The sequence below is a fragment of the Zootoca vivipara genome, chromosome 11, assembly GCF_965207765.1.
Source record: "Zootoca vivipara chromosome 11, rZooViv2.hap1.1, whole genome shotgun sequence".
NCBI lineage: Eukaryota > Metazoa > Chordata > Lepidosauria > Squamata > Lacertidae > Zootoca > Zootoca vivipara.
Genome location: NC_142594.1, coordinates 22,021,920 through 22,048,128, shown reverse-complemented (window position 1 = coordinate 22,048,128; position 26,209 = coordinate 22,021,920). Strand labels below are relative to the sequence as shown.

At 41.8% G+C, this 26,209-nt stretch overlaps 1 protein-coding gene across 1 annotated transcript in view; it reads right to left on the bottom strand.

Moving 5' to 3' along the window:
* The window catches only part of JAZF1 (JAZF zinc finger 1), a 130,087-nt gene that overhangs the window by 44,358 nt on the left and 59,520 nt on the right, over positions 1-26,209 (bottom strand). The window contains exon 2 of the mRNA XM_035128872.3: positions 10,014-10,086. Within this exon, the coding sequence (XP_034984763.1) occupies positions 10,014-10,086 (73 nt within the window). The remainder of the gene's footprint in view (positions 1-10,013; positions 10,087-26,209) is intronic.

Genomic DNA, 26,209 nt, shown 5'->3' with positions numbered 1-26,209 from the left:
GAGAGACTTCAGAGAAGTGTGACTAGCCCAAGGTCACCCAGCAGCTGCATGTGGAGGAGTGGAGACACGAACCCGGTTCCCCAGATTACGAGTCTACTGCTCTTAACCACTACACCACACTGGCTCTCAGTGTGAAGGTTTGCAGGGAGGAAAAAAAACAACTCCAGCAGCAGTCCTCCAGAGGAGCCGAGATCAGATTGTCAGTTCGTGATTATTCTCTTAGAAAAACAACAATGTTTTGGGTACAGACCTCAGTGAAGCCTGTAAATTAACTGGAGTGAACACTTCAGGATTCTTCAAGTTCTACATACTGTGAGTTAACTGAGGGAGGAGAGCTTAAGAGCAACTGGTTTAGATAAGGCAAGTGTATTACTTTATTGTAAAGTAACAGTATCATCTTAAAACAAATATCGCACATGGTGTTATTTTGCATTTTACCACAAATTATATTATATTAATAAGTTTTAATAAATTAACATGCATTCCTTTTACTTTTAAATATAAGTCTCCTGATCTGCTTGTTCCATGTCTAAACCCAGTCACTGTGTGTATTGGTAAAAGTGGACTGGGAGAAAAAATTATTTGTAACTAAATGCCAGCATTGCAGCAGTGATATATAAAAGGGATAAGAAAAGGAGGAATTTGAAATAGCAGGGATCCTACATATAATTTTAAAAAGGTGGGGTTGTGCATCTAGAGATAATACAACAAGTAAAAGCAAGAGCCACCACAACATGGGGCAGAGTAGTGGAATAGCAAAATCTAGAGTCTCCATGAAGTGATGGAGTTCGTGATGTGGACTCACAGTACCCACGCCATGTTGACCGTGGTTCATGTCTATTTCCGTGTTTTTCCTGGCTCTCCACAATCAACCAGGCAGGCCTTCACAAGTGGGGAGAGTACTGTTGCACTTAGAAGCTTGCAAGCTTCTCATAGGCATCTGGTTGACCACTGAGAACATGTCTTTGGCCTGATCCAGTAGGAGTCTCCTTATGTTCCCTCAGGGAATATAAACAGCAATGAAACCGACAAAGACATACCCAAAACGCAGCTATTGGAAAAGTTGCTTGTATTCCTGGCTGTTTATGTACAGGGGTTCTGCATGGGCGGAAGAGCTGGCAGCTCCATATATTCATTACGGATGCCAGCAAACTTCTCCCAAACTGGGCTTGAAAGAAAACCTCAAAAGAGAGGCAAGCTTTACAAATTCTCAGATTCTTAATCTGAGCCGGAGAAGAACTCCTCCACATACATACACCTGTTGTTCCGTCCCAACAAACCCTCTTCAACGGTCCCCAACGCTAAAATAGCATTCATTTACTGGTTAGCGGGGGTGGGGGGAACACAAAGGAAGAAGGCGGCCCCAGTGTGGTGGATGTGTAATCTCCCCAGGGGTTATTCTGCCATAGTAGATGGAGGGCACAAGGAGAAGGGGACGACAGAGGACAAGATGGTTGGACAGTGTTCTCGAAGCTACGAACATGAGTCTGAGCAAACTGCGGGAGGCAGTGGAAGACAGGAGTGCCTGGCCTGCTCTGGTCCATGGCGTCACGAAGAGTCGGACACGACTAAACAACAACAAGTAGTACTTCAGAAAACCACATCAAACCTTTCCTCCTGGCACACTACATACCATAATAGCCCACAAGGGCAGTGGAAATAAGAGAGAGGGGGGACAAATAATAATAATAATAATAATAATAATAATAATAATAATAATAATAATAATAATATATTATTATTATTATTATTATTATTAACCTACCCATCTGGCTGGGTTTCCCCAGACACTCTTTTTGCTGTAACTCGCATCTCCACTGCTAGCCAGTTAAGCAAAAGAATAGCGACAGTGTTTAAGGGAATTTGGGGTTATTTGCTGACCCTCAGATTTGTTGGGAACAGATCTAAGTTTTTTAAAAACAACAACAGCAGCAGAAACAAGCACATATAGCTATTCTTCCATTTAAGCTCAAATGAAACCTGATTTTCATGTCCTCATGCATACCAACCTTGGGTGGTATTCAACCAAGTTTTACTTAAAGTAGACACACTGAAATTAATGCACCTAACTCAGTCATCTCCAGTAATTTAAATGGGACCACTCTGAGTAAAATTTAGCTGGATGCCACCCTTTGCTTTGAAAAGATGGTACTGAGAAAATCTGGTCTTTTATTGCAATAATTTATTAGGCAGTTATTTTTAAAAATACTGTAAAATTCTTTCATTTCTTTCCAAGCTACAAGTTAATGCAACAAGCTCTTGTAGGTCCAAAACAGTAAAATCTGAATAAGCAGTTTTAAAAGTCCCAACAGACTTGTAACACAGTAAGAGCGATGATTTCCAGCCGCTTGAGACACAAACGGAAAAGATTTTGGAATTGAGAATTACATAGCATGGCTCTTCTTTAGTCATGGTGTGCAATGTTGTGTTTATCCTAAGCAATTAATTGCAAGTAATACCCATAGCTATATATTCAAAGTCAAATAGATTTGGAGAGTAATTGCCCAATACTGTGAATGCTTATGCAACTCTGTCCAAATTGTCATTAATGAGACTTTCAGGAACATTGCAACACTAGTAATTTCTGACTGTATTGTTCAAACAAACAATCTGATTTCCCCTCACATAGACTAATTGCAAATACAGCGCACAGTTGTTGTCACAAACCCCACTGAGGGTTAAGCATGGGCAAATGTGCAGCAGACTGCAGCCATTGTACAGAGACCCCAGTCTAGAGGTCTGTATTTTCTCCACTACAAGCATAAAGCTTGCTTGACAATTTATGGGAGACTGTAGTTAGATAATAATATTAATACCTTTATTGTCAATGTACAACCTGTATACTGTACAATGAAATTAACCGAGCCTCCCCCCCAAAAAAAACACTCAATCTCATTGCACTCTGTGTGCTTGTCGACAACACACCAACCCCAAAAGTCAGTTGCACTATATTATTTTCCGTTCAGCAGCCTAACATCTGAGGGCCTCAACTGTAGTTTTTTGTTTTTTTAAAAACACACCTAAAAATATATATATAGTAATTTTATCAAAAACAACAACAACGCTGTGTCTATTCTTATGGGAAGACAGAGAACACCTCTGAATTTCTATCACAATAATGAGCCAGACCCAATGACTGGCCGAGCTGTCCAGAGTTTCAGATGGGGGTCTTTCCCAGCTATACCTTGAGATAGGGAGGCTGAACAATAAATCTTTTGCATGTAAAGCCTTTGTTCTACCATTAAGCTGCTGCTTTTCTCCCTGAATTTATTTGCAAGGAGCCCAAAAGTGAACACATGTACAAGTATAGGGTCAAGGGTAACGGAACACACATCAGTGTGTGCATAGGGTCTTTTCGAATGGAACCTTTGAATGGGCAAAGAGTGGGAGTCAGCAGGAGCAACCCAAATGAGTTTTGCATTTTCATTGGTATCCAAACATTTGGGGGGGGGGGAGACCACTGTAACCCTTCCTGTAAACCCACATTGTGCTTTAAACCTGTTTGATAGAAACTGAGCACCAACCCATCAGTTTGGTGAATAATATTCTGAGAGTATGCAGCTTGTACTGGTAGCATAATCTATAAGTATAAGCAACCATGATCTCTTCTTATCCCTTCCAAACTATGTCAGATGTCAGCACAAGATGGCCTCTTGTCTCCTGTCATAACTTTAATCTTCCAGAAGCCTGCTGTCCATTTGCCACTAACACAAACAGCGGCGGGGTCTGTAACACCTTCCAAGACAGAATTAACCCAGGTGGCGCTGTGGTTAAACCACTGAGCCTAGGGCTTGCTGATCAGAAGGTCGGCGGTTCGAATCCCTGTGACGGGGTGAGCTCCCGTTGCTCAGTGCCAGCTCCTGCCAACCTAGCAGTTCGAAAGCACATCAAAATGCAAGTAGATAAATAAGAACTGCTACAGCGGGAAGGTAAACGGCGTTTCCATGTGCTGCTCTGGTTTGCCAGAAGCGGCTTTGTCATGCTGGCCACATGACCTGGAAGCTATACGCCGGCTCCGTCGGCCAATAATGCGAGATGAGCGCTCAACCCCAGAGTCGGTCACGACTGGACCTAATGGTCAGGGGTCCCTTTACCTTTACCTTTACCTGAGGATTTCCTTCATTTTGGTATCAAGTATGAATATGTATTATGTTTCTGGAGTGAGGGGTTTTGCAATATGGAGACTTGACTTTTAAAAGGAAGAGTAAATATCACATTTCCTTAACATTCAACATCATTTGGTAATCATTATTGCTGCTCAAGACCTACACCAAGCGTGTAGATCCTCTCTGCTTTGTCAGTAATGTGAAACATTAGCAAAGCATCACGAATACTCACACTTGCCACCCAAAGTGTAACAAAGATTTGTTGGCAACGCAACTTTCACCCCATGTACCATACCAGGGCTTTCCCAACTAGAAGACCACACATTCAAGAAGTAAATTATATAAAGCCAAAACCATCTGGACTAAAGTATCACAGTCAATGAGACCTTAAACCCACAAATCCCACAAAAATTGTAAACACACACAGAGAGAGAATGGATAACAATTTAAGGGGTCCACTAACACCCCTTCCATACTGGTAAAAATGAAGGAGTGCAATACATGAAAAATGGAGAAAGGCCACAAATGCACTCTGATATTTACTCAGATTATTATTTTTGAAGTTTATACGGCCTAATTTTAGTCCCATTTATATGTACCATATGCTCAGGACTATAAATACCCTTTCCCCTGATACACAGCAAGTTCATGGAACCAACAAATCCAAACATTTTATTACCTGTGTGCCAAAGACAATCAGTTCCATTCATACTGCAGAGCTTTTAATCATAAGTTTACATTTTAAACAGAATTGGGAGGACGTCTAACAATGTACATGTTCGGTATAGGCAACAGGCCTTTGGTTATTTAAACCTTACCCTGGTTATCTAAAACAGGTGAGTTTGCAAAAGCCCAGACATGAAACTGGAAGTAGTTTCCACTGCAAAGTTTTCCGTTCTTGATGGGGAAATAAAAAAAGCAGCATTTGAAAAGGCATTTTGCCCTTTTGTATCTACTGAAATTCAGGGCTATGTGTATATACAGATGTTAGTTAACGCGAGCATGCCTTAATGTCATTTACTCATGTAAGAGTGCAACCATATGGCCACTAGGAGGGCACCCCAGGGGACATGGAATAGATGGGATATCTCTATCTGATATCCAATCTCTGAGAGGGAGACCCTATATTGTACCCCCATTTTCTGCACCTTGCTGGCTCAAGCCTGTGAGGGTGCTGGATATGGGTGTGGAACTGCCTTCAATCCCTCCGTTTATTTAGGATTGCAGTTCAAATAAGGCTTCAGTAGGCTTATAATGTGAAAATACAACGCAGATGGCTTGGAATCATTACAGTCAGCCAATTACATGTGTATCTCACCTTTCTTCCATCAATGGAACTCAAGGCTGTGTACATAAGACTCCCAGACTGTCTCCCTTCGAGATACTGACTAGATCCAGACCTGCTTAGTTTTAAGCAAGGTTGCTGCATTACGTGGCTTTATAACTCAGGACCACATATTAAACACATGTTTACACATTAGACAACGTTTATGTATTGAACGAGTATCACATGAAAGACTAAAAAGTGGTTGTTGTTTTTTAATGTCACATGCAAAATGACCAGTCCTCAGAATGACACTGTACTTTCTCAAGGAGTAATGATGGATCAATCCCATACAGGAATACACCAATGACAAACTCATTTCTCAAGTATGGACCCTTCTGCAGCCAAAACAGCACTATACCTGCACTATACCTGCACAAAAAGGAGGTAGGCTAAGGGAATCCTGAAGTTTGCAAGTCGTAGTGAAGAAACAAAACATCACCATTTGGGTGGGAACTAAGGGGACAAACCCCCAAAAATAGACTGATGAGGTCTGAGCATGCTCAGTTGCCACACAATGCTGGCTGACTGCTGTGGGTGGAGCTAAAAAGGGGGTATGGCTGGCTGGCTCAATGAACAGGAGCACCACACTCTACATTTTGTTGTAGGTCACACTTGTTAAGACTAGTTCTCATTGAGATGGTAAGCCTGTGTTTCAGCTCTCCCACTTCTGAGTTCATGCAAGAACTCCCTACCGCCATTACCAAAAAATCCCCATAGAAACTTAGTTGTCAGTTCTAGCCTAGTCTCCTCCTTGACATGCTAGCTTTCTATGTTCATGGATTTTTAAATATTTTTAAATGGATGAGTATGCTATAATGCAAACCATCACCTGCAATCTCAGGTCATGATGCTCAGGCGCAGTTTGCCATCTCAGAGAAAGAACTAAATCTTAGCTTTAGAACACATTTGGTATGCTTTCCATCTTAAAAGTATATTCACAGCTTTTCATTTTATAGAGGTAAAAATTTATCTTTGCCTCTTATCAAGTCGAACGTATTAACATTTTGAATCAATTATCTGGTTCTTGCAACTTGCCTCCCCTTCAAAAAAAAATATCCCAACAGTATTATTCCTTTTACAAAAAACAACCACAAGCCATTAATTCTCTTGTTCATAAATAAATTCATTTCTGTGCACATTGTTTGAATTACCACCTGAGGTTTGTCTTGTTCTTTCTCTAAACCAAGTCTGAGGGAAGGGTGTAAATATATGACTACAAAAATAAAAACACATGATTCCAGTTGGTCACTGCCAACATATAAAAAAAATAAGATCAGACAAAAAAATAATATTATCTGCCAAGTGACGTGTTACTTTGAACCAGCTGTTTCTGTGCTTTGTCACAAATATTCAATCCAACAGCTACTGGAAGCCCTTCCCTGAACTGTAAGCAATAACAGTGCATTAAGTAAAGAGTACACAAGATACCATTCTTTCTTCGAGGAAAGTGGGAACATATTGGATTTTATATGCAGGAAAGATGGCAAGATGAAAACTACTAACAATATGCAAGGAACCAAACATTTAAAAACTGGAATTCCCAATTACAAAGTAGTCTTGTCAATATAGACATATGACAGGAAACCTAATTTAAAATGCAATCGAATGCATGTTTAGCCAGAAGGAAGTCTCACTGAAGCTGAATGTAACTTGCGCCAAGGTATAGTGTATATATGATTGCATCCTTAGGGCCCTTCAGAAGAAATCAAGCAGCAATGCATGTTCTGAATTGCACGACTTCAGGTTGTGAAAGAGGAGGATTCACACTTGAATACTTCCCACCCTATCTGTTTCTGAAGCACACAAGAAAAAAGCATGTCAGGGAGAAGGCTTCACTGATTATTATTATTTTATCTCAAAAGTTACAGGGGTGGCTGCCCTGGGTGCAAAATTGTTAGGGGCACAAAATTTCAATGCCTAAGGCTGCCTCAATAGAGCTGCGCACTTCTTTCGCTGGGTTCCACCGAAAATGACTTCTCCATGAGAACCAGGAAGTGACCACAATGAAACAACTCTTCTTTCCTTATCCCTGTGGCAGCAATCTCCTGGGTGAGGCAGACGCTGTTTTGCAGTTGAATGCACATGCATACTCTGTCTGTTTTCCTCCCACTCACTCCCTCCCACCCTCTGCACGCCCTGGGCACTGGCAACCCATGCTATGCCACTGGTCTCAACCATTATCAGGAATGCAGTTCTAAATCTATTGGGCTGGACACAAGGAAACATAATTAACCCTGGTGTATGGCTGGAAGCTAAGCCTGGCCAGTGCCTGACTGGATGGCTGCCTGGGAACCACCTGAACACTGCCTTGGATTCCATGACAGAAGAAAGGTGGGATATATGCGTAAGAAAATAAATAAATAAAATAAGTGGAAGGAAAACAATTGTGTCACAAATGCTTGCAAAAGCATTCACACAGTGAATATGTTCTTTGGGCATTCTCACGCTTCTGTTATTTATTTTATTGATTATGTTTTGATACTGTCCATGTAACTGCCAGACATTGCACAAGCTTCTGGGCAAAGCCCTTTACATTTAAGTTCATTTTTCTCATGCAGTGTATTTTTTCTTTTCTTTTAAGGTATCCCAGTTCATGATGGATAGATCAGTCAGTAGAGCATGAGACTCTTAATCTCAGGGGCATGGGCCCTAGCCCCACATTGGGAGAAAGATTCCTGCATTGCAGGGGGTTGGACTAGATGACCCTCGCAGTCCCTTCCAACTCTACAACTCCATGATTTTATGACTTTTAGACAAAGATCCAGAGATCACATTAAAGGTGGCCAAATTCTGTGTGATTGCTATAAAACTTAGGGAACGAGCTATGATATCATCATGATTAAGGTTTTAAATGACAACTTCAGGTTATATTTTAGTGAGTTAGATCTAATTTATATATTTTAATTGCTGCTATATCTGTACTGTCCCTGTTACTGCAAATTTAAATGTATCCCTATTGTGTTTCATGACTTCCCTGATTTTGTATGTGAGCTGGAACTGGTCTGTGACCAAAATAATAAAATCATTCATTCATGACTCTTAGGTTTAAAAAGCTTACAACATGGCTAACCCTGGAGCTCAGTGCTCTCATGCAAGGTCAGAAACATCCGTTCTTTGAGCAGAATATGGCTTTTACAAAAGAGAAGTGCACTTCACCCAACCTATGAAAATGTATCCAGCCTATGGAATGGCATGCAGTGGGCAATAATGTATAGAACAGGCAGCATTTCTCGCAGTCATAGCCACTGGAAAAGTGACATCACAGCAGAAGAAGCTGTTGCCAAGTCTATCTGCGATTGCCTGAATCTATACACTACATTTTCCCATGCAAGCACATTCCCAAAGATGGCTGGCACTGCTCAGAAAGCATCTTGTGCTGGGCAGGAATTAGTCACTGGATACAAACTATACTGGCTGGTGCTGATGGGAGCTGAAATTCAGCCACATCAGCAGAGCCATTGCTTAGCCACTCCTGCCTGCTTCATGCTTTGTTCGTAGGTTTCCTGGTGGCATCTGACTATCCACAGTTGCAAAGCAAGATTCTCGACTACATTGACGCTCGGTCTGATTCAGTGGGGCTCTTTGTTCCTATGATGCAACTGTTTCGGGAATCTCTCGGATGGTGGTGGTTGGAAACATATTGGTTCTTTTAATGTATCTTTTGCTTAAAAGTGGTATAAAAACAAACATCACCACCATATTTAGTTCAAAGTTTGGACGAGCTTCAAGTATAACACTTTGAGAAGTTGAGCAGCTGTCAAGCCATTAGTAGTATTTTTGCAGTTCATCTCAAGCTCACCAAAATATCTGCAATGGGCACAAATGTTCCTGAAAATATTTCTAAACTGCGCTTATTTAAGTAGAAATAACATCAACAGTTCTCAAAGTGGAAACTATGTCCATCAAATAGCCATTCCACAAATGAGCAGGGAATGCCTAAAGATCACTGTTAATATCCACTAGTTTAACTCTATAATAGTGAATGTTTCCAGAAGTGTGCAATATTGTCTGCATTCCCTTGTGATTGCATTAGAAATTCACTGCAACAGATCCATAGCCTTTAATTGATTAGATTTTGTAGAAAACCACTCTTTATTTAAAGCCACATAGGCTCATCTATATACAGTATATATAAATGTAAACTGGGCATGTCCGTTCCTCTCTAATATTCACACCTGCCCCATGTAAAACCCCAAAAACCTCGTGTTTCAGAACACACAACTCACCCCAAAGTGCATGCTGGGAAATAGAACCCAGAAGCTGACAGTTCCTTTTCCAAGGGTGGGGGCCAAGGAATGGAGATACAGGGCGGAGGCCTCATTACATACTAGGCCGAGCCAAGGCCTACAGACTAGGCCTCGGCTCTACTTTACAGCCTCATGGGGGGATACCTCATGGATCGCGACAGGATGGGAGGAATCACAGGGATGAGACACAACAACGGGGAGGGGGAAGAAAGAAAGAAATAGTCCGGGGGGGGGCGGACACATCCTCCCCCTTTCCTGGGAAACAAGAACCCTGAGACAGGCACAGCAACGCGTGCCCGGGCCAGCTAGTATTTATATATAAAAGCAGCTTACCTATTAATGTAACTGAGAGCAACATAAGTTGGCTGTTGTAGTTCTTGCTTCTCCAACACACGCGGGTCTGTATCTGTAACAAAATATATATAATTAAGAGGGTTTGATTGAATTAGGATTCAAATCATATGATTAAAAATGGCATCTGATGCCCTGTTTTTCAAATCACATACAGGACAGATTATTTTTTCATTCTGAAATAATAGACATACTGGAATACCACTATTATTATTATTATTATTATTATTATTATTATTATTATTATTATTATTATTTTAAAAAGATTGATTTTTATTAGTTCATGTCATAATTGGATTAAATCACAAAAATGGAAAACAAATAGGACATGATACAGAAACAGAGAAAATAGCCATCTGATAATATACACGTACCCAAGTAAATAAACTTAAAACAAGAGTTAAGGAAACAAACTGATTCTTTATTTAGGTGCAATCGCATCTGTTGAGAACTGCCTTTCATGGAGGACATGAAAGAATGCCATTTACTAAATAATGTTTTTTGGCCAGCTAAATGTTGTGCAAGATTATGGGCACTATAAAGTGTTGTGAATTAATTGTGTATTGCATGTGAAACAAATGGATAGGCCACCAATGGTGGAATTGCTCCTGAAATACTCTTTATTGTAACCTCGTGTACAGCTGGCTCTTAAAACACGTTATAATAAAATTCTGTTCTAAGAATGCAGAATCCCCCTGGTGTGTCATAAATTTGTACCCAACATTTTTAACTAGACAGAATCTCTTACCTAAAATTTAAAAGCGTTCCTTGAGATTGCGATCCTAAGCTGGTTAAGGCTTTATAGGTCAAAACTTGAATTGAGCCTGGAAACTAATTGGGAGCCAGTGCAGTTGGGCCAGGATTGACACTACATGCTCAGACCACCTTGCCCCAGTGAGCAACCTTGCCACCGAATTCTGCAGCAGCTGAAGTTTCTGAACCATCCAGTCTAGGGAACCACTCACTAACAGTGCCTCATTCTTATCCGGATTGAGCTTCAGTTTGTTGGTTCTCATCCAGTCCATTGCAGAGGCAAGACAACAATCCAGCACATCCACTGCCACACTTGTAGATGCATAAGAGAAGTAGAGCTGTGTATCACCAACTTATTGCTGACAACATACTCCAAGGTGACGAGGGCGAGTACTCTTTGGCTTTGGTCAGTCAACCAGCTACAAATTCACCAAACAGTAACATCGTCTAGCCAGGATTTGCCAGGATTACTTTTCTTAGGACCCACTTCTACAAATCACTGCACAAGTAGCGCATCTTCTTGAACTGTATGGAAGCATCCTAGTGTTAGGTCAATGGCAGATTTCTCCACTCACACAATCACTGCTGCTACCCTGCTGGAAAGCATGTATGGGAAATGTATGTATGTGGAATGTTGTGAGTATACGTTAAAGGTGGAGGATGACAAAGTCCTGAAGAATAGTGAAACACTACCAAGACACGAATAAAAGCTTGTGTAATCTAACTGCAGTTAAGGAGTGTTCAGGGTTTTCATGGACAAAAGGGGCAGGGCTGCACATCTGCCTATCTAGGAAAGAGTAGCATTCTGCTTTAGCTGCAGGAGCACATTCTGTTTCAAACACAACAGCTAGGGCAGGAGAGATTTCCAACCAAGGTTCAAGCAACGAAGCCGATAACCAACCTTGAGTGAAATGATCACTTGGTTCGTAAACGTTATCAAACCCTTGAAATTGCTCGATGCGTTTCCCGTTCTGAAGTCTGGATGCTTGGATTTTGACGGAAACAAAACACAGCTCCTCTAACATGCACAAACTCAGCTTCTTACATAATCAGTGTACCAGTGCCTAGACACAGCTCAACATTATTGGTACCTTGCTTAGCCCTGTTCATCAGAGATAACAAGGCTTTGGGGATTTAAAGGCAAGTGACCTCCATGAAAAATTACCAGCAGTTGTCACTTTAAGAGCTTTTCTTGGCTTCTCTTTTTTTCGATATCCTTGCTTACATCCTGGCCACCTCTAATGCCTCCCCAGCAGATGGCTGGCCAGAATGCCGAGTACATGCCTCCTCTTCCCATTACTGCCTGCTTCCCCTCTTCGGGCCCACATAACCACCTGTGTTCTTTCCCCTGTGGTTGCTCATTCACACATATCACCCTTTCTCCCCAGCCTCCCTTATCCATGAAATTCCTTCCACTAATTTTTCATCCTCCTCCAGATATGCTCTCCAGCCAGCTCTGTTCCCAATCTCGATTTCTGTGCGTTGCAATAAGTTATCTCCACGGAGGGAGCAGGCCAGCGATTGGAAGTGCTCTCCAAACAGATACGGGCTAGCTTAGCAAGATAGACCAAAACAGGGATATAAAAATGCCAAGTCGAGGCTTTCAACTTTTCTATAAGCATTAGCTGGGTAGTAAAATTAACTGAAAGTAGTCTAAACAGTTTCACATGGGATACCCGCAGGGACTTAAATGTATCTGCAGATGACAAATGTTTCTTGAAAATCCTTCGCTGTGAAGCTGCTTTTCAACTCTGTTGGTCCTTTGTGGGGTCGGGAAGAGAGGGGGAGGAACAGCCTTCACGCAGCTACCACAGACTAGTGCACGTAAAACAGCTACAGCTGTCATTTATTCTGAACAGATCAGTTGTTGGTCATGTACCAAGCATCACCTTAACCCACTTGCTTCCTGAGTTAGTGTGTGGTACTAATGCCTCGTTATTTTATGGCTCCTGTTGCACAATTAAGAACTTTACATTCCGTGTGCTCCCCTTCGCACCACCCCTCAAACAAGGCTTCAATGCTCAATGGCAAACAGAACAGGAACCTACCCTTTTGTACTAGGCAGCTATAAAGATTATGCAGTAAACCAACCAAGAGATCAGTCTGCCAGTGTCCCATAACACCAGGTTGTTTTTGGTTTTGTTTAAAAGTTTCCTTTCCCTTTTCAAAAACAAGAGGAATTGAAACTGTTTGTTTATTTGGGCTTTTAAGCTTGCACTTCGCTGAACACTCAGAAAAGAGATCATATTTGAGTGGCAAACACAAATTAATGTACTTTTTTTTAAAAAAAGTTTTTACAAATAATCTTGTTATTTCATTCTTTTCGTAAATCACTTTGAGGTTATTTGTACAATCAGGTGGTATATAAATGGCACAAACAAACAAACAAAAACATCAGCAGATTTTCAGGCCTTGCTGTGCAGCCAAATGAAATGAAATTCCAGAGACCATGCCCTAAAAGGCAAACTACTTCTACTTCTAATGTTGTTGTTGTTTGTTGTTGTTGCTATTATTATTATTATTATTATTATTATTATTATTATTATTATTATTATCTTATTCTCCATCACAAAGGAGCCCAGAGCAGCAAACACGTAAACAATGTATAAACCCTGTAATAATAATGCTAATCATAATCATAATAACAAGGTGGGGAACAGCTACAAAAATGGGAGCAGATTAAATATTGCCCTGGGAAAAGAATGTTCGGGGGAAGCTGATCTACGCATTCAAAAGCAGCACTGAACTACTGTACCTCAGAATACGAGGGGAGGGTTGCATCTCCAAACACTTCCCCTTATTAAACACTCCCTGCATGCAGAAGACTAACATCCAAGGTGTGTGCAATTAGGAATTTGGCCAAATTCAATCAGAGGAGGCAGCAACCAGAAATTCATTCAGAATTGGGAAAAATTGAGGGGCTATTTGAAAAGGCAGTGCCCCTCAATAAAGACTTGGATTTATTTTTAATATTCCGTATTGATTCAAAAATGGAAAGCGAAGGGAAGCAGCATAAAAGTTTGTGAGTTTATTAGCCCGGAATGATGACAAGTGGAAGTCGGTTTATAGGAGAATGCATGTAAAGTTAAAAGAAACTATTTTATTTGATATATATATATATATATATATATATATATATATATATATATATATATATGATTTACTTGATTTAGGTTTTTAATTTGCACACCTTGTATAAGAGGTATGTTTTGTTTCATTTATATTATTTGTACATGTTCTATTTGTATATTTTTGATTCCAACTTCAATAAAGGTTATATTTTTAATTATTATTATTTTTTTAAAAAGGAATGCGCATGCACATACCTGTTTCCAGGCATTTGTAGTCCCACGATGGGGATAAGAAACCACGGCGGGGGTGGCTGACACTAGGGTTGGGCGGATGAGTCTATTTCTGGTCCATGTGACTTTTTGCATGTCTTCACTCACAAGTCTGTATCATTCTACATTAAGATGCGCATTTGATTTTTGAAACCCGCAAAAAAATCACATTTCAAATGTGTGCTTCTCGGCATTTTTTTGTATCTAAATATATGCATTTTAAAACGCATTACCCAACTTTTTTGAGCTGAGAACTGCATTGCATAACTTGGAGCAGTGGGAAATCCAAAGGAGCTAAATTCTGACCTGCATGTTAGTCCCAGTGGTGTGAATGAGGTCAGTTCATTTTGGAAATCACATAAAGGAAAAAGTTCAAGCCTCTCTTGTTGGCACCAGGGCCGGCCCTACGGCCAGGCTGGGTGGCGCAGGGCACCATGGCACTGGCCCGCCAGGAGGGCGCCGTGAGCTGCGCCCGCCCGCTGGCCAGCCCGCCGCGCAGCTGCACCCACGGCAACTGCACTGTGCCTGCCCACCCGCCGTGCAGCAGCGCCTGTGGCAGCCACGCTGTCCCCACCTGCCCACCACGCTGGGAAACGGGGCGGGGGGGGGCCGCCGGAGGGATCTGGTGCACCACGGCGCCAGGGATGCTTAAGACGGCCCTGGTTGGCACACACCTGTGGCTGGATTGCTGCCTTCCAACATGTGACCCGCAAGTAGGATTATCTGTAGTTTAACCTGGTTGCAGAGATTATTGCATGCAGTCTTTTATGGATAAATCTAGTAGAAAGCAGCAATATTGAAAACAGTGCTGCCAGATGAGCGGATCTTTGGGATTAAATGGCTTGTAGAAAGTAAATACCTAAACTGGAAGTACATACACATGGACACATCCTATGATCGCAGTGAGGCCAAAAAAGTAAGAAAGTACAATTTAAAATCAAATTATTCACTAATCACCTTAAACTGAGGTGTATATTGAAATGATTGCACAACCTGATTCGGAACTGTCTATGCAAGTAAAATATGTATGAATCTGCTTGGGGGCAGGGAGGATAACCTGCAACATATTCAGTGTTCCCCTCTGCGCACCTCTGATTCACCTGCTACTTTCACCACAAAAATGTGGGCAAGCATGCACTCAATGACTTTGCTAGGAGGTGATTCAGCAACATCAGTGCACATCAGATCCAGTAAAGAGGAAATGCGCATCAACAAAAGTATGCCATAAATCCAGAACTGCCTGGCCTTCTGTTTGCAGGAGCCAAGAACATCCTATTCTGTGAGTGGAGCCAGTGGCAAACGGTGCTGCTTGGCAGCCTGGGGCGGCACATACGCAGTCTGTCCTGGCGCATGCGTCATTACATCACGACCCATGCGCCAGAATGGACTGCGCATGTCCACACATGCACAGTCCGTCCGTGGCGGTGCGTGAGGGCGTCAGCCGGGGTGCTTGGATGGCTGCAGCGAGGGCAGCGGCACGCTTGGCCAGAGGAGGCGAGGGGTGGGCCAGGGGCCGGCGGAACTGCCCCGCACGCTGCCCCCACCAGACTGGCGCCGGGGCGGCCCACCCCCCGCCCCTCCCTTGCTACGCGCCTGAGTGGAGCAGATATGTGTATGTGTGTGTATTAGTAGTGACTCAACGACATATTGATTATAGTTATTTTAATTGCCTATTTCATCAACCAAATAGGTTTTATATTAATTTCATCCACCATCAAAACAATGAAGACATTTTTGCACACACAAACTGCTTTGTTTATTTACATGTTTTAACTATATGACTAACCCCCTATTTTCTAATCAGAGAACGAACATGAAAGCAAACCAACAGGAAAATGCTACTAATAAGAACCCTGGATATTTCCCTTGTAAAACCACACATCAAATTAGATAATGAAAACAAACAAGCAAAACAAAAGATAAAAGCAATATTCCCTGTTCAACAATGATTTTTATACTGCTCTGAACTGGAGGAAGCTTATTGAGTCATATTATGGATTTTATGACTGTTTAAGGGCTTTCAATATCAGATGATTTTTTTTTTATTTCAAATAAGAAAACTAATTGCATGACCATCTTGCTCCTCAGATACGAGCAATGCAACAAAAAAGGACCTTTGAAGCTCTCTCAGAATCTTCATGTAGGCAATTAAAGTGAAAAATGAGAGAGAGTATGCATAACTTTTCAGCACTATCTCTTATGTATAAATAACACTGCGTTCAAACAAGGGCAGAGCAGTAAGAAGATCTGACCCAAACATTTATCAGCACAGTCAGATACTTGTTTGTTTGTTTGCTTTTGCTTTACATGTGGCAGAATATGATAGACTAAATTGGTCTTTCAAATTTGAAGGCAACTTTCTCTCTCTTTTTTGCTATATCGTATTTGAATGTACATTCTCAGTTTAATGTACCCAGAATTCTTTGTGGGAGAAAGGGGACTTCTAATGTGATTTAGACACACACAGCCAATGCCTTGCAAATAACTTTGTACACCAACGCAGAATCACATCTTCTATTTACGGTAATTGTGTGCAATCTTCTGGAGACATAGAACTCCCACTTATTTCATTACTGATGATCCTCTAGAAGTACAGGTCCAATATCACATGCAATGATAATTTTCTGCTTATTGCGTTAATTTTTATATGGAAAACATAATTATTGATACAGGTAGGTAGCCGTGTTGGTCTGACGTAGTCAAAACAAAATAAAAAAATTCCTTCCAGCAGCAACTTGAAGACCAACTAAGTTTTTTATTTTGGTATGAGCTTTCGTGTGCATGCACTGTATCTGAAGAAGTGTACCAAAATAATTATTGATGCAACCCTAGGCAATAATTAATGGCTACCTTCTGCGGGTAGAACATCAATCAATCAAGTCAGCAGAGTAGAGACCTCAACAATTATGAAAAACACACATTTGAGATGGAAAAAACACACAAACCCTGAATCTACAGGGACAATTTAAGAAAAAATAAATACAGGTTAAAATGACTTATTTAAGAATCTCTAAAGGTTTGCTCTCACATGCCACCCCTATCGGTTGTTCCTGGCATGTTAATGTCTACTCAAGATCAGGTACCAACTCCATGTTTCTGAAACAAAGAGTAACAATTCATTCCATATTAAATGGAGTGCCAAAATCCCCCCCCATGCATTTATAAAAGAATAATTCCTTTCCTTTCCTGTTTACTTTGAGACACCTGAAGCATCTTGAGCACCAGCAAAATCAAAGAATCGTAGAATTATGGAGTTGGAAGGGACCCCAAGGGTCATCTGGTCCAACCCTCTTCAATGCAGGAATCTGACCTAAAGCATCCGTGACAGATGCCCATCCAACCTCTGCTTAAAAACCTCCAAGGGAGGCGAGTCCACACTATTTACATTCCATTAATTAAAATGAAAAACACGGGGAACTTTATGCATGATTTTGGCCTTCCATACTAACAGCTCTATAAAGAAGGCTAATACCATGATGGAGCAGAGATTTCATCTTTTGTTTCCTAGCTCATAGCTCACTCTCTTAAAAACTACAACACACCAGGGCTTTAAAGAAATGAAGTAAAAGTTAGGCTTGCTCCAAAACAGGCACAGGGGGCCGTGCATCAGAATTAGATAAAGAATTATTATACATACATATACATATCTATCCATGTCTGTCTGTCTGTCTGTCTGTCTGTCTCCTTGAAAATTGTATGGAATTGCACTGGAACTTGAACTACATACATTGTGTTGTCCAAACAAGCACATGGCATATTTAATTCAGGTAATTCAGTTCACAAGTCTGAGCCATTTAAACATTACGTGTAAAAGGTGCTGCCCTGAAGGCTGTGCAGACTCTTAGCTGCCTCCATGTCCACATTAGGAATGGAAACATACACAAGGGCAAAACCTTTCCACGTGAGCTAGAACCCTCATAATTCAATATTGTTTCAGAGAGACAGAGAGAGAGAGGTTTTATCCTAGCCTGTTCTCTGCTGTGCTAATTTTTCTTGGTGAATTAAAAAAAATGTGATCCCCACCCTCTCTACCTGCAGTATGAAATGATGAGCACCATTATACCACCAAGGAATCAGTCCACTTAATTTACTATATATGTAGACCAGGTCAGGGGGTGTGGCTTGAAAACTGGTAAGGTAAGTGGGGCATTGCCGAGCTGTGACATCAGTGCAATACATGCATCTTTTGGAAGGAGATGCATACAGACACCACCGCCATGCCTTTGAAACTAGGGGAGGCAAGCAGCACCTGCAGTCATTATGCTATTGTAGCCCTTTCCCCTATGCTAGAAAGAGCTTAGCAGAGCATTTAAATTACAGGTAGGTAGCCGTGTTGGTCTGACGTAGTCGAAACAAAATAAAATAAAAATTCCTTCCAGCAGCACCTTAAAGACCAACTAAGTTTTTATTTTGGTATGAGCTTTCGTGTGCATGCACACTTCTTCAGATACACTGAAATAGAAGAGCTTTTTAAGTTTACTCCTCCAGGTTGACAGTGATTAGGGGACTGAAAAACAGCAGGAAGGGGAGAAACAGGGAATGAGCAAGTGGTATATGGCAGGCGCTGCAAAATTATTTGCTAAGGCATTCCTCTGGCATATGGATCAGTTGCACCATACAAAATGGATAGGTAACTTGTAGCCCTAGGGCCTAATCTTTCTGGGCTGAGGACCCATTCTGTCCCTCTCTTGTGTGTGTGTGTGTGGGGGGGGGGAGAGAGAGAGAGAGAGAGAGAGAGAGAGAGAGAGAGAGAGAGAGAGAGAGAGAGAGAGAGAGAGAGAGAGAGTGGGAACAAAGCAGCTGGCAGAGGAGGGGTCTGGCAGAAAGAGAGACAAAAGAAGGTGGCAAAAAGAGAGTAAGGGCTGTAGCACTGCCCAAAGCCAGTTTAATACAAATAAAGAACAGTTCTTCAGCTCATTGTTTTTCCACAAGCATCCTTGAACTCAGCTAGTGCTGATACCATACTGACATCTTGTGGCCTGCTTTTTTATAACATAAAAAAGAGAATCTATGCGGAAGATGCCCGCACATGCCAAATTCTGCTGTTACTATATTATGAAAGACTGATTTACATTAGTGATTTATAAAGCAAGGCGAACTTCAAAAGACCTGTGCCATGTTTTAGGCTGCAAAAAAGTATTATTATGATGCAGATTTCCTGACTTTTGGTTGTGAACAGATAGTTGACATGCTCACTTAGAAAATATATTTGCATTATAGAGCAAAAACAGACACAGGGATAAAGCTTTAGGCATTAAAGCTTAAAGAAGACACCATTTTGTGAAAAGAAATGGGGATTTGCTCTCTCCACACACACACACACACACACCCCCGTGGGCAGTGCTGCAGTCTTCTGTAGAATGCGGATGAGAAAACCACTTGCTTAAAGGTTCTACAATGTCAGTTCTGCTTCCTTTTATTGTCTTGTTTGGTGTCTCATGATAAAGACTGCCCCCCACCCCCACCCCTTCTTGAACACCTGAATCATTCGTGCAAATCAAGTTAAGGAGAAGTGCGGCATGCTTATTTCCTTCCTGCATTTCCACTTACACTTAAATCAACTGCTTTTGATTTTGAAGCAAAGCAGTTGCATTTCACCTAAAGCTTTGGGGCAAGACTGTATCAGAAATTCTCGCTGAAATTATATGCTCAGGAAGCTTTTAGGTGAAATGCAACTGCTTTGCTTCAAATTGTAAGGCAGTAGCAGTGGCGAAGGAAGGCTCTCTGGCACCCGGGGCGGGGTGTCAAGGGGCGGGGCGAACCTCCCATAGGGTCAGGGCAAAACGCCTCATGGCGCCGCTCAAGTGCTGTACAGATGGCGCTCGAGCAGTGCCCATAGAGACGGCGCTCGAGCTGCACCCATAACAACGGCGCATGCCCTCAGCCACCCTACAGTGAGTGTAGCCCTCGGCCGGCTGCCATTTTGTCACCCCCCTCAGGATGACACCCGGGGAGGAACACCCCCCCCACCCCACTTCCTACGCCCCTGAGCAGTAGCATTTGTTGGTCTGCACTGTAGCAGCATCCTAAAATGAACTAGAAAAGTGTGCTTTTTTCAATAATATAAAATAACCACTGCACTAGTACACACCGTTATGTTCCTGGCTCAAAGCTTGACTGGAACAATGTGTACAATTTTATAGGCCTAAAAGAAACACAAACAAATCCAGCAATCAGAGACAAACAGTTTCAAATGCTTTATACAACTAAAAACCACCACATTGCAGCCAGGACAACTGCCAAGATAACAATTCAAAAACCTTCGTCAAGGCAATTTCTAATTACAGTGCTTTGCAAAAACAGAAAAAAACTATAGGATGTCTTCATGAGATAAGGCAGTGATGCAAGTTCTGGTTGTTAGAGATATGTAAGGGCTCGTCCACACTTACGCTTGTCACATGCCTAGAAAACATGGGAGTTGTCCACTTGCCCTGTGCTTTTAAGGTACAGGTCAGAGCAGTTTTTCACTTTTCCTACAGCTTTGCCCAGGAAAGCTTGCTCCTTCCACTGAATCAGAACAAACCGTCAATCTGCAGAAAAAACAATTGACGTTTGTTCCAATTCAGCGGTAAAGAGCAGGTTTTCTAGGGGGAAAGTGGCAGGGCAAGCAAAAGTATGGATGAGCCCTAAGTAATGGGTGTTATTGCCTTCGATTTCACATCTTTTGCATTCACTAACTAGCTGTCTCAACAATACTTCAAAGTGATCACCATCCCTTTTGTTTTGTTTTTTAGGTAAAACAAAAATAATATTTAGCACATTTCTAAAGCACATTCTTTTCTCACTTTAAGAAGAAAGGGGCTATGACCCTGAAGACATCATGAGCATATAAACCATCTGAAACGAATTAGTTCCATGTTTGTTGTGCTCTATCAGCAGATGTTGTCCGTGAAAAAGTACAGCATGTCATTTACCAGCAACAATATTGTTATTAATTGTTAAATGGGCCAACACATTTCAGTTTCTCTTTCAGTGGAATATACTGTATTAATAAAACCTATTATCAGAGCTCGATCACTTCACCAGATAAACACACAGAGAGACTTTCTTTTGTCATACAGGTTCCATTTAGATATTATACCAAACCAATGATGACTACAGACCCTCCAAGTGTCCCTATTTTCCAGGAACATCCCTGATTTAGAGAAGCCACCCCAGTTTCTGATTTGATCCTGGAATGTCCTACTTGTCCTTAGGATGTCCCTATTTTCATTGAAGAAATGTTTATGGAGTTATCCGACCCCTGAGCCATCTGAAGGCAATCCTGTTTTGTTACGTTTAATGTTTTATTATGTTTTTATATATGTTGGAAGCTGCCCAGAGTAGCTGGGACAACCCAGTAAGATGTGTGGGGTATAAATAATAAAATTACCATTATGGAATGGGATGTCCCTATTTTCATCTGAGATGTCACAGTGGGGTGGTGGCTACTCTAGAGTAACGACTCCTCACAGCTCTGCATTTTATCCTTTTATTGGTGCAGTCTATTTACAGTGCTAAAACAGTGCTATATACAGGAGGTCAGTACATGTTGTCAGTCTGGCGCAGAACCTCCGAATGGAGATTCCCGCGTCTTTCTCCAGCAAAGTAGCCTGGGAATACCGTACTAAATCTCCTCCCTCGGCGCTTCTTACGCAATTCCGGGGTGGCCGGGATCGGTCTTCTTCCCGCGGTTTCCCTGCTTCCCCCTTCCATAGCTGCCAAGTTTTCCCTTTTCTCGCGAGGAAGCCTATTCAGCATAAGGGAAAATCCCTTTAAAAAAGGGATAACTTGGCAGCTATGCCCCCTTCCGTTCCCAAGCAGCGCCGTGGCTCAGCTATCCTGCCTGAGCCCGGGCTCCTACTTCCTGATTCCCCGCTTGAAACATCCCCCTCCCCGCTCCCACTTCCGCTGGGCGATGAGCTCGTGTTCAAGATGGGAGGGGGCTGTCTATAGCTCCTGTCCCTCACATGAGAAATGCTTACTATTATTACTATTATTTGACCTGTTGTCTGATCAGCCACTCCATGGCTTTCAATAAATCAACAAAACAGAATAAGAAACCATGGTTTGAAATGAATCTACACCAACTATGTATGTATGGAGTTATGCTTGAACTGACAACCCATGTGTTCATTAGAAGCTCTGCCTCTGGAGGCAGCTGCATAGTAGAAGCAGGAGTGCTGAGCAGACAGAAAACAAAAGCAGGCATGTATCTCTAAATCATGGTTTGCTGAGCATATGGAAAAATGAAAGAAGACCACCAGCTCTAAATCATGATTTGTCTGTGCGCTTGGATGCTCAAACATTATCTGGATTCACAGTTATGGTTAGTGCAAACTTTGTTTTGCTTTGAATTGATTGGCGGTTTTAGCCATTTATCATTCAAAGTGACAATCCTCATTTGAATGTGTAAATGATTTTCCCTTGTTCCCTGGAAGCCTACAAAGTCAGCAAGCTAATTTTTTTTTCAAAAAGATGTACCCTTTTAATTAAATTGACATGGTGTGGCAGAAAGCGTGTCAGTTGACACTATGGCTAAAACAATGAATGCAGAATAATAACTAAAACAGCAGAGCTGCCTAAAAAAGGTCAGCAGTGTTGTCAGATCCTAAACCAACCAACCACACTGATATCTAAAAGCCTGGGTAAATAAAAAAACGTATTTGCCAGGTACCAGAAGACACAAGACTTGGCTCCAGGCAAGCCTCTCCAGGAAGATAATTAAAAGTTTTAGTGCGAACACATAAAACCCTGAACAACTTAGGACCCAGTTATCTGCAGGAGTGATTCTCCTGGTACTGTTCTACCTGGGCTTTTGGGATCTGTGAGGAAGACCTTTTTTCTGATTCCATCTCAGGGTGAAGCCCACAGCTCCTTGCCTCAAGATATGGCCTTCTCAGTAGTGGCACCCTGCTGTTCCTCACCTGAGGTATGGCTGATGTGACAGTCTTATCTTTCAGTGCCAACTAAAGCCCCATTAAATCATTAAATCCTTGAAGCTTTTGGTGGGGAGGAAAGATTTATATGCTGTTTTATGTTGCTTTTAAGGTTACTTTAAGTTTACTGGGTGATCTATATATTTGTTTTTATCATGTAGCCTGCCCTAAGATGACTTGCTGAGGAAGGGCAGAATAGAAACTGTATTAATAAAAATATAACCTCACGAGAGAGAGATGGCAAGAATACATAGAGGAATTATACCAGAAAGATATGGAGGTCTCATACACCTCAGGTAGTGTGGTTGCTGACCTTGAGCCAGACATCTTGGAGAGTGAAGTCAAATGGGCCTTAGAAAGCATTGCTAATAACAAGGCCAGTGGAAGTGATGATATTCCAGCTGAACTATTTAAAATTTTAAAAGATGATGCTGTTAAGGTGCTACACCCAATATGCCAGCAAGTTTGGAAAACTCAGCAATGGCCAGAGGATTGGAGAAGATCAGTCTACATCCCAATTCCAAAGAAGGGCAGTGCCAAAGAATGCTCCAACTACCGCACAATTGCGCTCATTTCACACGCTAGCAAGGTTATGCTTAAAATTCTACAAGGCAGGCTTAGGCAGTATGTGGACCGAGAACTCCCAGAAGTGCAAGCTGGATTTCGGAGGGGCAGAGGAACCAGAGACCAAATCGCAAACATGCGCTGGATTATGGAGAAAGCTAGAGAGTTCCAGAAAAACGTCTACCTCTGCTTCATTGACTATGCAAAAGCCTTTGACTGTGTCGACCACAGCAAATGGCAAGTTCTTAAAGAAATGGGAGTGCCTGATCACCTCATCTGTCTCCTGAGAAATCTCTATGTGGGACAAGAAGCTACAGTGAGACCTGGATATGGAACAACTGATTGGTTCAAAATTGGGAAAGGAGTACGACAAGGTTGTATATTGTCTCCCTGCTTATTTAACTTATATGCAGAATTCATCATGCGAAAGGCTGGACTAGATGAATCCCAAGCCGGAATTAAGATTGCCGGAAGAAATATCAACAACCTCAGATATGCAGATGACACAACCTTGATGGCAGAAAGCGAGGAGGAATTAAAGAACCTTTTAATGAGGGTGAAAGGGGAGAGCGCAAAATATGGTCTGAAGCTCAACATCAAAAAAACCAAGATCATGGCCACTGGTCCCATCACCTCCTGGCAAATAGAAGGGGAAGAAATGGAGGCAGTGTGAGATTTTACTTTCTTGGGCTCCTTGATCACTGCAGATGGTGACAGCAGTCACAAAATTAAAAGACGCCTGCTTCTTGGGAGAAAAGCAATGACAAACCTAGACAGCACCTTAAAAAGCAGAGACATCACCTTGCCTACAAAGGTCCATATAGTTAAAGCTATGGTTTTCCCAGTAGTGATATATGGAAGTGAGAGCTGGACCATAAAGAAGGCTGATCGCCAAAGAATTGATGCTTTTGAATTATGGTGCTGGAGGAGACTCTTGAGAGTCCCATGGACTGCAAGAAGATCAAACCTATCCATTCTTAAGGAAATCAGCCCTGAGTGCTCCCTGGAAGGACAGATCGTGAAGCTGAGGCTCCAATACCTTGGCCACCTCATGAGAAGAGAAGAATCGTTGGAAAAGACCTTGATGTTGGGAAAGATGGAGGGCACTAGGAGAAGGGGACGACAGAGGACGAGATGGTTGGACAGTGTTCTCGAAGCTACGAACATGAGTTTGATCAAACTGCGGGAGGCAGTGCAAGACAGGAGTGCCTGGCGTGCTATGGTCCATGGGGTCACGAAGAGTCGGACACGACTAAACGACTAAACAACAACAAACAACAACAACCTCACGAGAGCAAGGATGCTGTAGGGTGTCTACTGAAGGCTGTCCCTCTCCACAGGCTGAAGCTAGAAAGAGATTAGAGTGACAAATACATCAAAGGGGACCGATTGTCTGGAAGAGACACTGCTTGGATCTTTTAAAAGCCATTTTGGGGTCTTCCTTGCACTCACATGATTCTAAATTTCTTTGTGGCAGTTGTCAATCACAACTATGACTCATTGGATAAAAACACTGAAAGCCTTTTATCTCAGAAAGCAATTGTTCAGAATTACACGTGCATATTTTGCTTCACAACTCTCGTTCTACAAGGACTAGAAACTCACTTTAAAAATAAAATATATAAAAATTTGGGAGTCTGGGTCCCCTGCTTATCTGGACGCAGTACAGAAGTACACCTTGGACTTCCTGTTGGCAGCTCTGCTTCTGAGAGTGAAGAACTGGATGGAGGAAACCATTTTGAACAGCAATTTTGAATCAGTCAGCAGAGCAATGGCTAAGCACCTTTCTCCCATAGTTATTTTGCTTCTATTCATAGCCTCCTAAAGTTGCTTTTCATTAAAAAAAAAAAACAACAGCTGGGCTGTGTGAGCGGAGGAGGTAACAGGTATCTGATTTGCCAAGTGTCTAGTTTGGCACAGGTATAGGAAAGGAGATAGGACGAGGTGGCAAATGTACAAATTTAATGAAAGTAACCTACTGCAAATTATTCTAAATAATTATAGTTTATAAAAATCTATATTCAATAATGTCTTCCTAGGAGTTAAGAAATGCTCAAAGCTGTCAGACGAGACTGCGAGCATCTCCAAGGAATGACAGTTGTAATCAGAATCCTATTGACAAGAGTGTTCATCATTATGACATTTGCTGGTTTTTCAATGAACTCTCATAAACCTGGTCATATAGTCATAGAGAGTCCTGGTTTAGGTGCCCTTAAAAGGGAATAAGACAAATACATAGCAGTTAAGTATATCAATGACAATTAGATCTGTGGAAAGTGTAATATGCTTTAAATACTAGTCAGTGGCAGCCAACAATGTGTCACGGCATTACCATTGCCCTCTGCTTATAGGCAATTGAGAAGCAGGATAGTGGATTAGATAGCGCTAATATGCTAATCTAGAGAGTTATCTGGAAATTAGCTGAAATTAAAAAAAAGATTACAGTATCAAGCCAGATTGGTGACTGGAAGTGGCTGCCGAGACCATATAACACTGGTCCTGAAAGGCCTACATTGGCTCCCAGTATGTTTCCAAGCACAATTCAAAGTGTTGGCACTGACCTTTAAAGCCCTGAACAGCCTCGGCCCAGTATACCTGAAGG